The following is a 12,524-nucleotide window of genomic DNA, read 5'->3' as shown; positions in this document are numbered from 1 at the left end:
CGGCTACAGGGTAGGTCATCAATATCAGATTGATAGAAGTCTGGCACCTCCACCGATCAGATGCTTCCTTGCTTTGTCAGCAGTCTGATATCACTGAATGAAGCTGCACTACCAGATCCTGCAGAACAGCTCCTATTCCTTTGATTAAAAGGTGCTGCTACACATTAGACCTCTTTCACACGTCCGTGTCTCTGGTACGCGTTTGGCCCGTTTTCTCATGTACCGGAGACTCGGGCACATGTAGACCCATTAAAATCAATGTGTCTGCGCTCACGTGCGGACCGTGTGTATGTGTGGAGCATACGTGTGCCCGTGTGCTCCACACGTAGACATGTCTGTTTTTCTCCGGCATCACGGGTGTCACACGGCCCGCATACAGACCACACGGAGGTGTTCCGTGTGACACGCACCGGAGAAAACACACGTGTCTGAGAAAAAAAAATCTTTACTCACCTTCTCCAGCCCTGCTGTCTCTGCCGTTGCTGTCACTTGCTCATTGCATATTCACTTCACTGCGGCCAGAAGCAGCAGCAGCGGGGAGTCGGCAGGACCGGAGACCGAAGATCAGCACCACGGACAGCCAGGGACAGGGTAGCAGAAAGTTCACGTTCTCAGTGTGTTATCACGGATAACACACGGAGAACACACGTGTGCCATAAACACGGCTCATGGAGGGCAATACGCACCTTTGACACGTCCGTGAAAAACATGCGTGATTTTCACGGACGTGTGAAAGAGGCCTTAAAGAGAGTTGCGCTTTGTAGTTCTTCTCAATGTAGGTACATATGGAGGTTACCGAAGCAAATAACAACTGATGGGTGGAAGTGCCGGATGTCAGGCCTTCACCAATCTCATGGGTGGAAGTGCCGGATGTCAGGCCTTCACCAATCTCATATTGATGACCTATCCAGTGGATAGGTCATCAATATGCTGTGACTGGATAATCCTTTCGATATTCAGCCACTTACTAGACAACCATGTTGTGGCAATACATATTAGGAACCAGAAGGCTCGCACGTGGCCTTGTAAGGTTTGTAGATCAAATCTTATAAACAACAGTATCCATTACTTATGGAAAACGGAAGTTCCCCATGACTCTTGAATTGTGTATTCAGGTAAAATGTGAATATGAAAAATGGAAACATTCTCCAAGGTATATCCTTTTATTAGGTGCTGAAAATGCACAATCATTTGTTACAGGCCTCTCAGTGCCACCCATTTCCAGGTTGAGCACACGGTGTATGGTGTATTCACAGGCAGATTTCCAGTAAGTCACACTTCAAGTTTTCCAGATGATTGAGAGTCAAGCAGACGATGGCAGACTCTTAGCATCTCTCTCTTTGGCTTCTATTAAAAGACAAGGAGAAGAAAGACATGAGAAAATACACATTGCATAAACGACACACAGAAAAAGAGGAGGAAGACAAAAATGATGTTAAAGAGGTTTCCAGTTTATGTTATTGATAGCTCATCCTTATGTGGGCGTCACACGGTACGAGCGATCGCACCCGCCCCCGTCGTTTGTGCGTCACGGGCAAATCGCTTCCCGTGTCGCACAAAGTCGTTAAACCGCCGTCACACGTACTTACCTGCTGAGCGACCTCGCTGTGGGCGGCGAACATCCTCTTCCTGAAGGGGGAGGGACGTTCGGCATCACAGCGACGTCACACAGCCGCCGGGCAATAGAAGTGGAGGGGCGGAGATGAGCAGGACGTAAACATCCCGCCCACCTCCTTCCTTCCGCATAGCCGGCGGGTGCCGTGGGACGCAGGTAAGCTGTGTTCATCGTTCCCGGGGTGTCACACGGAGCAATGTGTGCTGCCCCGGGTACGCTGAACAACCGACGCCATGAAAAATAAACGATTTTTTAAAAATAAGCGACGAGTACACAACACAACTCACGATTTGTGACCGATTCAGCGTCGCTCGGAGGTGTCACACAAAATGACGTCGCAAACGATGCTGAATGTGCGTCACGAAAACCGTGACCCCGATGATGTTTCGCACGATAGATCATCTCGTGTGACGCCCGCATTAGAATAGGTCATTAATATTAGATTCATGTGGGTCCAACACCCAGCACCTCCACCAATCAGCTTGTTGTAGCTTCGATGTATACAGACCCGAAAAGTACAGCTTCATACACTATGTAATGGCTGCTCTCAGGTGCTGCTGCTCATCTCCTATTAAAGGAAATGAGAGCAGTGCTGCAGCTCCCAACAACAGCCACCACCCAGTGATCAAGTCTGGGCATTTCCTCTATGTACCCTGTGTAACATCTGTCCATAATCCATATGGTGAGCGACACACAGCTGATCAGTGGGGGCTCTATACATTACGTACAATTGTCCATACTAGGAGCAACAAAGGAATGATCATTGATCTGATATTATTATAAATACTGTATTTTTATTATTATAAGATGCACTTTTCCTCCCAAAAATTTGGGAGGAAAATGAGGGGTGCGCCTTAAAATCCGATTGTAGCTTACCGAGAGGTGCAGAATGGGCACTGTGCTGGCTGCAGTGGGTGCTGTGTGGAGCACGGCGATGTGGCGGGTGAGATGCTCTATCGGCGGTGCGGGGCTCTGCTGGCTGCGGCGGGTGAGATGCTCTGTCGGCGGTGCTGTGCTGGTTGCGGAGGGTGAGATGCTCTGTTGGTGGTGCGGGGCTGTGATAGCTGCAGTGGGCGCTGTGTGGAGCAAGGCGGTGTGGCGGGTGAGATGTTCTGTCGGCGGGGCTATGCTGGTTGCAGTGGGTGAGATGCTCTGTCGGCGGTGCGGGGCTGTGCTAGCTGCAGAGGGCGCTGTGTGGAGCAAGGCGGTGTGGCGGGTGAGATGCTCTGTCGGTGGTGCGATCTTCAAATAATGCCACCAGGAGTCGGTGAGTGTGCAGATAGAGCTTTCGGACTGTCATTAATCCGAGAGCTCAATCTGCGCAGGCTCTGATTCCTGGCGGAATTATTTGAAGATCGCACCACCGACAGAGCATCTCACCCCTGCACTGCCCTGCTCCACAGCCATCGCAGCCGGTCACACAACAGCCATCGCGGCCGGCCACACAGCAGCCAGCATTGCCCTACTTCAGTACTCCCCTGCCTCCTGTGACCCCACTGCTGTCACCCCTACGGTAAGACACCACCGAAGTATAAGATGGACCCCATTTTTTTTTTTTACATTTTTTATCTCTATATATGGAGTGCGTCTTATAAAAACGAAAAATATGGTATTTGTTATTAATATGGCAAACATTGAAAGACCCTTTAAAGAGGCTCCAGCTCCTCCATCCTTCTTCCTTCCCTCTCCATAGAATCTAATCAGTAGTAACCGCCATCTCCTATCTCCGTAATGGGAAAGTCTTCACCGAATACAGATTTTACCCCCGAATTGGGAATTGTGAAAATGATCAGTCTAGGAGGAGATAGAAGCGGGTTTCTCTTAAGATATATTACAAAGTAATTTTTTTGGTGTATTATTGATTTATGGGGGAAAAAAATAAAACAACAGTTATACTTTAAGGTCAAGATGTTGACAATTGCATGATTTTTGCAGTAATTTTAGGCTTAGTGACATATACAAATTATATTTCTCAGCGCAGAGACATAAGAAAGGATTATCCTGAAAGTAAGTAAATTTATAATTACTTCCTTCATCAAAAACATTATCATGGAATACCACATATATAATATATCTGTTTCCTAGATAACGAAGACTCTTTACTCTGTCTACTATGGTCTTGTAACTTACCAGCCGTGTGGCGCATCCCACGGTGCAAGGCATCACCTGTCTGAGGCATTTTTTGTTCGTTTGTTTGTAGTGTCAAATTGGTGCCAGCCACTAGAACATAAAAACAAGTAATGACTAGATTGCTGTCTGTAAGAAGGAACTCATAACCACGGGATATATAAGAAACGTCTGACGGCTGCAAGTTCTTCACCTATCCAAAAATAAGGTTTCTAAGACCCCATCACATCTAACTTCTCAGGTGGATGCCAGTCAAGAGACTCCTTGCACAGATTGAATAGAAAGATGGCTAAGCATGTACATGGCTCTGTCCATTTACTTCTATAACATTTACAGAAACATTTGAGCAAGTGAGTGTCATTAGTTGGAATATGGGACCCCTGCCTGCAGACAGATAAGGTTCCCAACCCTGGGACCTCCAACTACCAGATATTTAATACATATTCTGCAGATATACAATTAATCTCTAGGATTGATTACTCTACTATACTATATATACAGTATAATAAATACAAAGCTCAACACTTTATCGTTACTAGTGTATGACAGCATGTGGGTGTAGAATGGACTTTTCAAGCATAATAGCTTTAGTACGGTAACAGTAACTCTCACCAGAGTGTGTTGGATCAGCTGAGTCACACGACTGCATTCTTCGAGAGCGTTGTGGCTTAAGAGGAGGCCGCCGGACCGGGGGTGCACCATCTGGTGACAAAGAAATAGGAACATTAAATTATTTAACTAACGAGAATAGAGAGGAGGGGTGGGAAGGACCTGAGGAATGAATATTGACAGCAAACAGTAAAAACTGAATGGTTTGAGAACATTAGGATTAAAAACACATGCAGAATGGAGAAATAAACATCAGGAACGTCAGAAAGAACAAAGCGTGCAGTTATAAACTGAAATGAAAGCGAAAACAGATGCAGCTAGAAAAATATAGACTCTTGGTTTATGTGGTGAGTGAGAGGGTGCAGTGTATGCTGTGCAGTGAGTGCAGTGAGTACTGGGCAGTTCCCACCTCCCACTGGGGGGGCCGCCTCTTTCCCAGGTTCTCTGATTCGAGGTTTGGGTACTGGGATCTCCTTCCTCGTCTCTTCTGAACATTCGGCTTCGCCGTGTCCCCCCCCACAAGACACTTTCCTACCTCGTGGGGCAGCAACTGGCCGCAGTTCTGCAGAAGGGGGGCAGGAATCAGTAAGACCCCCCTAGAAAAACAAGGGAGGGGAAGGAGTAGTAAATTGGATGTAAACAGTCTAAATTACCCTGTTATATCAGGACAAAAGGGTAAAGGGTCATATAAAAAACAAATCCTGTAGATAAGTTGGTCAATAGGTTGGAGAATATTTAGTTAGACCACTGGGCAGATGCAGTAGTTTTGGTGGCAACATAATCATTTTCCTAGTCTTCCCTTTACATTGGACTGGGACTGGAACCAAATATCTACATGGCGTTTATACATTTTGCTGAACTAATCTATCCTTTCAAATCTTTCTTTCTTCCCAATAGATTTACTGAAGAAATTAGTTTTTGTATTATGCATGTAACGCCATATTCCATCAAAACTAGACTCACTAAAATCCAAGTCAGTATGCAAACAAGCCCAATCACCTACATCTGCCATAACAACAGTAGCAAGTTTAATTTACTAAGTAAATGAAACATAATCTCCATATTCTTTCAATAGATATACAGAACATGGGCAAAAGTGTTGGCACCCTTGAAATTGTTCCAGAAAAATTAAGTCTCTTCCCTGGTTTTGCTTATGACTAAGGACATTTTTTGGTTTTAAATTATTAGCCTGTCCAAAACGCGTAAAGTTTTTCCTGCTCTTCATTGTGTACAACGTGTTCCCAGACTATGTTTTAACCGGGATTCCAATAAAAGTTTTTTTATATATATTTTTATACCAGTGCTGAGCCCACTTTTTTCTATTCACTCTTTGATACACATGTTTATTTTCTCTGTGTGTATTGGAACAACACAACAACACAAAAAAACAGAGAGGAAAGGGCAAATTGGATATAATTTCACACAAAAACCCAAAAATGAGCCAGAAAATTTTTTTGGCACCTTTCTAAAATTATCGGTAAACAATTTTGTTTCAAGCATGAGATGCTGATTCAAACTCACCTGTGGGAAGTATCAAGTGTGGGCAATATAAAATGACATGTGAAACCAGATAAAAAGGATAGACATTAACTCAATATTTCCATTGTGTGTCTGTGTGTGACACACAAAGCATCGAGAACAGAAAGCGAAAAAGAGAACTGTCTGAGGACTTGGGAACCAAAATTGTTGAGAAATATCAACAATTTCAAGTTTACTAGTCCATCTCCAGAGATCTTGATGTTCCTTTGTCCACAGTTCAAAACATAATTAAGAAGTTTACAACCCATGGCACCTTTAGCTATACTCCCTGGACATAGAGGAGCAGAGATAAATTGATGAAAGGTTGCAGTGCAGGGTAGTCCAGATGGTGGATAGACAGCCCCAATCCAGTTCTAAAGAAAGTCAAGCTGTCCTGCAGGCTCAGGGTGTCAGCACAAACTATCTGTCGGAATTTTAATGAAATGAAACACAATGGCAGGAGACTCAGGAGGACCCCACTGCTGATACTGAGACATAAAATAAGTTCGACTAGTTTGCAAAATGTAAATGAGTAAGCCAAAAGTGAAAGTGTCTTGTGGACAGAAGAGACCAAGATAGAGCTTTTTGGTAAAGTACATCATTCTACTGTTGACCGAAAATGGAATGAGGCCTGCAAAGAAAAGAACACAGTACCTAGAGTCAAATATGGTGGAGATTCAAATGTGTTTTAGGGCTCTTTTGATGTCTCTGTAACTGGGTGCCTTGACTGTGTAAGACATCCATGAATTCTGAAGATTACTAAAGGATTTTGGGTGGCTATATAGTGCCCAGTGGCAGAAAGTTAGGTTTGCATTCTACGTCATGGGTCTTCCAGCAGGACAATGACCTCAAACATACTTCAAGAAGCCCCCAGAAATGGATGGAAACAAAGCACTGGAGAGTTCTTAAGTGGCCAGCAATAAGCCTGTATCTAAATCCCATTGAACACCTGTGGAGAGATCTTAAGATTGTTGTTGGGAGAAGGCATCCTTTAAATATGAGAGACCTTGAGCAGTTTGCAAAAGAAGAGTTGACCAAAATGCCAGTTGATGGTTAAAGGAAGCGGTTGATTGCAGTTATTTATTCCAAAGGGTGTGCAACTAAATACTAAATTAAGGGTGCAAAAAAATTTGTTTAACCCATTTTTTGAGTTTTGTGTGAAATTATGCCCAATTTTATTTTTTCCATGTTTTTTCTTTTGTGTTCCAAAACAGAAAGAAAATAAACCTGCAGTATATAACAAAATGTGTAATTGCAATAATGTTCTAGCAGAAACATTTCATTTTATAGAACAAGTTCAAGGGTGCCAACCATTTCAACCATGACTGTATATAATTATCTATCGATTGAGCTATCTAAAAAGACACATACATATGTTTGTTTTAGTATCCAACATGAAATCAGGATAAATCTTTCCCAATTTAGGTCAATTGGGAACAAAAATTATTTATATTTGCCAAATGCCAGAATAATGAGTGAAATAATGTTTAACGCATTTTTATTACTTTCTGCAAAGTCAAAAGTTTACATACACTAAGAGTATAGGCATAAGCCTTTAAACAATATGGGACAGCCCATATGATGATGTCATGTCTTTGGAAGCTTCTGATAGGTTTATTGACAACATTTGAGTTAATTAGAGACACACCTGTGGATGTATTTTAATGCACTCCTGAAACACACTGCTTGTTTGTGTAACATCATGGGAAAGTCAAAAGAAATCAGCAAAGATATCAGGAAGAGAATTGAGGACTTGCACAAGTCTGGTTCATCCTTGGGTGCAATTTCCAGATACCTGAAGGTGCTTCATTCATCTGTACAAATAATTATATGCATGTAGAAACAAGATGGGAATGTCCAGCCATCATACCACTCAGGAAGGAGATGGGTTCATGATGGTTAACTTGACTTTGAGGAAAGTAATAATAATGCCTTAAAACATTCTCTCTCTCTCTCATTATTCTGACATTTGGCAAATATAAATAATTTTGGTTCCTAATTGACCTGAAACAGGAAAGGATGATTTTGATCATGTCAGATAGTGAGAAAAACATGCATATATGTCTTTTTTACATAGTGTATGTAAACGTTTGGGTTCACCTGTATATATACAATCCTAAATATTGAAATTGCTGTATGAATAAAGAAAAGTCTTGGAATTATGGAAATCACAGGATCAGTAGACATTTTAGTGATCTGCAAATGATGAAAAAATGGAAACAAAATTTTCAAAACATCTCGATTTATTCAGTATTAAATATGAGCGCCATGTGCTAAAATAGAATGCCAAGGCATGTAAGTGCATGTATCAGTGAGCTTATGAATGGTTGTCTGAGGAAGGTTCTGCTATGTTGAATGCACTTCGGCACGCATATAATCAAGATCCATTTCTGGAAACTCCCTTTGCAATTCAAACCAATGATGTCCCAGATGTGTTGATAAGAGATCAGAGATGTTTCTGGACATGGTAGCACCTTTAAGCAATACAAACAGCTCACAGTTGCATGAGCAAAATGTCTCCTCGTTTTGTGTTGAAAAACTGCTCTTGAGACACTTTGGAGGAACGGCCATACCATTGGTTTCACAACTAAATCAATGTAAGCAGTATCTGTAATGAAGACTACAGAGGTCCAGGTATCATACATTATGCCAGCCCAGACCATTACTCTGGGAGTTGGACCGGCTTGATGTTTCCGTGTGAAGGTCTACTCATGGCATTGACCACGTGGTCTCCAGACCAATCTCTGGCTATTATTGTAAAAGAGAAAAGCAGGACTCATCGCTGAAGAAGATAGACATCATTCCAGCCTCCACTGCCATCTTGCTCTGCATTATCATAGCCTTACAAGAGGAGGTGTGAGGTCAATGGAGCTTAACATTTGGCTTGTACCCCAATGTTGGGCATACCCTTTCTGATGGTTTGTGTAGACAATATTTGACACCTTTAAACTTGGTATGTGATGTCCAATTTTTTTGCAGTACAAAATAAATCAATCAGTGGTTCTGCTAAGTCTCCAAAGTGCCCCTAAGGAAGTTTTTGAACAAGATAATACCAGGACACGTTGATTGTGAGCAGTGTACGTTCCCTAAATATGTTACCATGAACTGCAGCATCTTCAGTAGAGATGAGCGAACCCTAGGTTCGGTTTTTGAACCAAACACCAACTTAAAAAAACAGAGCTTGGGTTTGGAGTTTGTATGCTTTACATGCGAACTTAACTTGTGCAAGTAACAGTATGCTCTGGTACGCTTGGTGCTCAATCCTGTGTGGGCCGCTTGCAGTATTTGAATGGCTTGCTCTAGGGGTAATATGAGGCAAATCCCGGGATATGAAGATGAATTATGACTCCAGTCATAATCCCTCATCACTCCCTGGCAGTGCCCCCTCCCTTCTTGTTCTCAGTGTTCCACTTACACCTCCATGGCCATGTCCTGTGATATGGAGATGAGGTGGTGTGGGAACAATGGACACAGGATGACTCCCTGCCGTCACCCTGTAACAAGAGTTGTATCTCATTAGCAAGGCTATGGAACTAGCCAGACAGAACGACTCCAGTAAAAAATGGTTCATATCTCGCAAGCCATATTTCCGATAAATATGGCAACCATAAAAATGGTGTCTCCGCATGCGGACGATGCCGGCACACCCTTTTTATGGGAGCAGGACATTGGGAAATGCCCCAGGCGTGATATCAGCCAATGGGGAACTGGCAGACAGGTCATGAGTCCCCTCGTTCTGTAGCTAAATTCATAACTGTCACAATGAGAGCATTGGCGTCCGCCTACGACGCTCCCAGGCAAAGTTATGGCCCATATTCCATGTTGTGGATTGTCCATAACTCAAGCCAGGGGTGGAGCAGTGCTCCCTCTGAGGTCACTAAGGTAGGAGGGGACCTGGATTTGCCCAGGTTGATAACCCTACTTCGGCCATTTTCCAGTGTTCTTTCGCTGGGGGTCACGTGCAGGAAACATCTGCGGGAGTTCCTAGAAACCTGGTCTACAGCGCCCCCCTGTGGCCAGACGCACAAGGTAACTGATTGAATTGCATACCTGTTGTAAACCATGCTTTATCTGTAACTGTACTCTGACATATGTATATTCTGTAGATTCCCTATTGTATATATTGTAGTTTCTAGTGTGCTTTAGGCTGATTAAATTATATAATTAATCTTGGGCTGTTCTGTTATCTCGATCTTGAATCCCACGTCTGTGTGTTCGGCTAATAGTTACCGTGAAGCGGTTGGTGGCAGCGAGTTGTGCCAAGGATTATTGTGGGGAGGCCAGTGAGATTCGGGAAGATATTATATATTCCGCCCGCGGAGGTCGGGGGAATATATACCCTACTCTCACCGGGGACCCTTCGATAATCGGCATAAGTAGTATAGCGGCCTCCTTTCTTATTGTCGGGCAATTCCATAATTGGCCTGACTATAAGAGGGGCGCTAGAGAGCGCGTCACGTGCTCTGTCTGTCGGTCGGGAGGTATAAAGGAGGGGTGACCCCCACTTGTTACCCCCCGATTGTGACGTACTGGTAGCCAGCACGGGGGATTTCTGAGTGACCCCCCCGGTGGTTTGTGACATATTGGTGGCATAGCGGTGGGATCGAGATAATAGTGTGTGTGAGTGTGAGACCCATACTCCCAGACACTAAAGACTGCCTGCAGCAGCTGTGGCTGCTGGGGTCTTCAGACTAGCTCAACACTAGAGTGTCAGAGTGCAGATACTGTAAGGTGTGTGGAGGCATCAGGTGTCAGTTCTGTGTCAGTGACCAAAAGTCTGCAAGAATGGCTGATGGCACCAGGAGCAGAGCTATGCAACTGGCCAATGCTAAGGCAGGAGCCGAAGAGAGGGAGGACGGTGCTGTGGACAGCAATGAGGAGGTTGCCCACGAGTCCTCCAGGAGCTCGACGCCAGAAAACCGTTCTGCCGAGGACATTGCACAACCTGGCAATTATGGACAAGATGAGGAGCAGCTCACCCAAGGTTCCTCAACGAGCCAGATGCCAGCCCTCCGCTCTGAAAGGGACAGTGAATCGCCTAGCTCTGCAGCGTGCCGCAGATCACCACGTGCCATTCCACCGAGCCTGGGAGGCTCGGATAGCCTTCTTCAAATGGCTATGGCCCTTCTCCAGGCTGGAGACCAGGAGGGCTACAAGGGACTCCTGGCAGAGCGCAGGGCAGAGCGGCAGGCAGCGCGTGACGCTGAGGCTGCGGAGCGGCAAGCAGTGCGTGAGGCTGCGGAGCGGCAGGCAGCACGTGAAGAGCGACAGCAACAGGCCGAGCGTGACTACCAGCTGCAGCTAGCTCAGCTCCGGCCCTCATCAGCCACACGTGACCTTCAAGACACCAAACTTCCAAAGGTCCGTGTTGAGGACTTTCCCGTGCTGGAGAAGGATGGAGACTTGGACTCTTTCCTGACTGCTTTTGAACGGACTTGCTTGCAGCACCATCTGGACAAGGATCAGTGGGCCAAATACCTGACCCCCCGTCTAAGGGGTAAGGCCCTGGATATCCTTGGGGACTTGCCTGCTGAGGCAGATCAGGGCTACGACACCATCAAGCGGGCCCTGATCCAACAGTACAACCTCACTCCGGAGTCCTACCGCAAGAAGTTCCGGACCCTGCAAAAGGGACCAAAGGACTCCTGGGCTGACCACCGGCGGGCACTTGCCCGAGCTGCCGACCACTGGACCCAAGGCCTGCAGCTTTCCACCGGACCAGAGATCCTGGACTTGGTCATCACGGAGCAACTCTTGTGGAACTGCCCTGAGGATCTCCGCCAGTTCATCCGAGACCAGAAGCCAAAGGGGTCCACGGCTACAGCTGCCCTGGCCGATGACTACACCAACAATCGGGCTCCTGAAGCCAGGAGAGCAGCCACCAGCAGCACCTGGAGAGGGGGTAAGATGAATTCTGCGACTGCCCCACCTGCCCCTAGACTGCAGGGGGTGTCCCCCTCAACTCCCCTCTCCAGGCCCGTGGCAGAGCCAAGACGGTGCCACCAGTGCAACCTACCTGGACACTTCAAGGCCATGTGCCCTCAGCGTCCCAAGGCCCCGGCTCCGTCCCCGTCCCAAGGGCCGCCCAAGGTGTATTGTGTGGGTGGGGGTGGTGGTAGGTCCCTGGACAGCTTCCAACCTGTCACCGTCGGCCAGTCTGTGACCATAGGACTGCGAGACAGCGCCTCGGAGGTGACTCTGGTGCGGCCTGAGATGGTGTCCCCCCAAGACTTGATCCCTGGAAAAACCCTCGCTGTCTCCGGGATTGGAGGCACTGACCCGGCGCTGCCTGTTGCTGACATTTATGTGGACTGGGGCGCAGGGCGGGGGGTGAGGGAGGTGGGGGTAACTGATCGGATCCCTGCGAACGTGCTACTTGGGACAGATTTGGGGCAGATAACCTCCCAGTTTGGGCCCCCCCCAAGGGCTGAACCTTCAGCCAGTACTGACATGACTCCTGACAATGTTAATGTGTTATCTATGAATGATGTAAGGGAGGAGGGAGTGAACTCTGATATTTCTGCTTGCATAGACACCATAGACACACACGCAGCTGCAGCTGTGACAGGAGGGGAGGGGGTCAGAGAAAGGTGTGACAATGCCTCTACAAGTAACCAGCCTGTGAGCTGGGATCTGTTGCCCTCTGCAGGGATAA

At 46.1% G+C, this 12,524-nt stretch overlaps 1 protein-coding gene across 3 annotated transcripts in view; it reads right to left on the bottom strand.

Moving 5' to 3' along the window:
* Nucleotides 1–1,144: 1,144 nt before the first annotated feature.
* CARMIL3 (capping protein regulator and myosin 1 linker 3) overlaps nt 1,145–12,524 on the bottom strand; it is a 137,347-nt gene continuing 125,967 nt past the window's right edge. Inside the window, exons 37-40 of one of the 3 annotated variants that reach the window (XM_075319299.1) lie at nt 4,761–4,947; nt 4,355–4,444; nt 3,746–3,835; nt 1,145–1,347 (exon numbers count right to left, since the gene is read on the bottom strand). In XM_075319299.1, the coding sequence (XP_075175414.1) occupies nt 1,304–1,347; nt 3,746–3,835; nt 4,355–4,444; nt 4,761–4,947 (411 nt within the window). In that variant the 3' untranslated portion in view covers nt 1,145–1,303. Of the gene's footprint in view, nt 1,348–2,607; nt 2,692–3,745; nt 3,836–4,354; nt 4,445–4,760; nt 4,948–12,524 lie in introns of those variants that run through there. The other 2 variants (XR_012724887.1, XR_012724888.1) reach the window with 2 other exon arrangements.

This window comes from Anomaloglossus baeobatrachus, chromosome 1 (assembly GCF_048569485.1).
Source record: "Anomaloglossus baeobatrachus isolate aAnoBae1 chromosome 1, aAnoBae1.hap1, whole genome shotgun sequence".
Taxonomy (NCBI): Eukaryota; Metazoa; Chordata; class Amphibia; order Anura; family Aromobatidae; genus Anomaloglossus; species Anomaloglossus baeobatrachus.
Note: the sequence above shows the minus strand (reverse complement) of the source record. Positions and strands in the feature narration are given on the sequence as shown.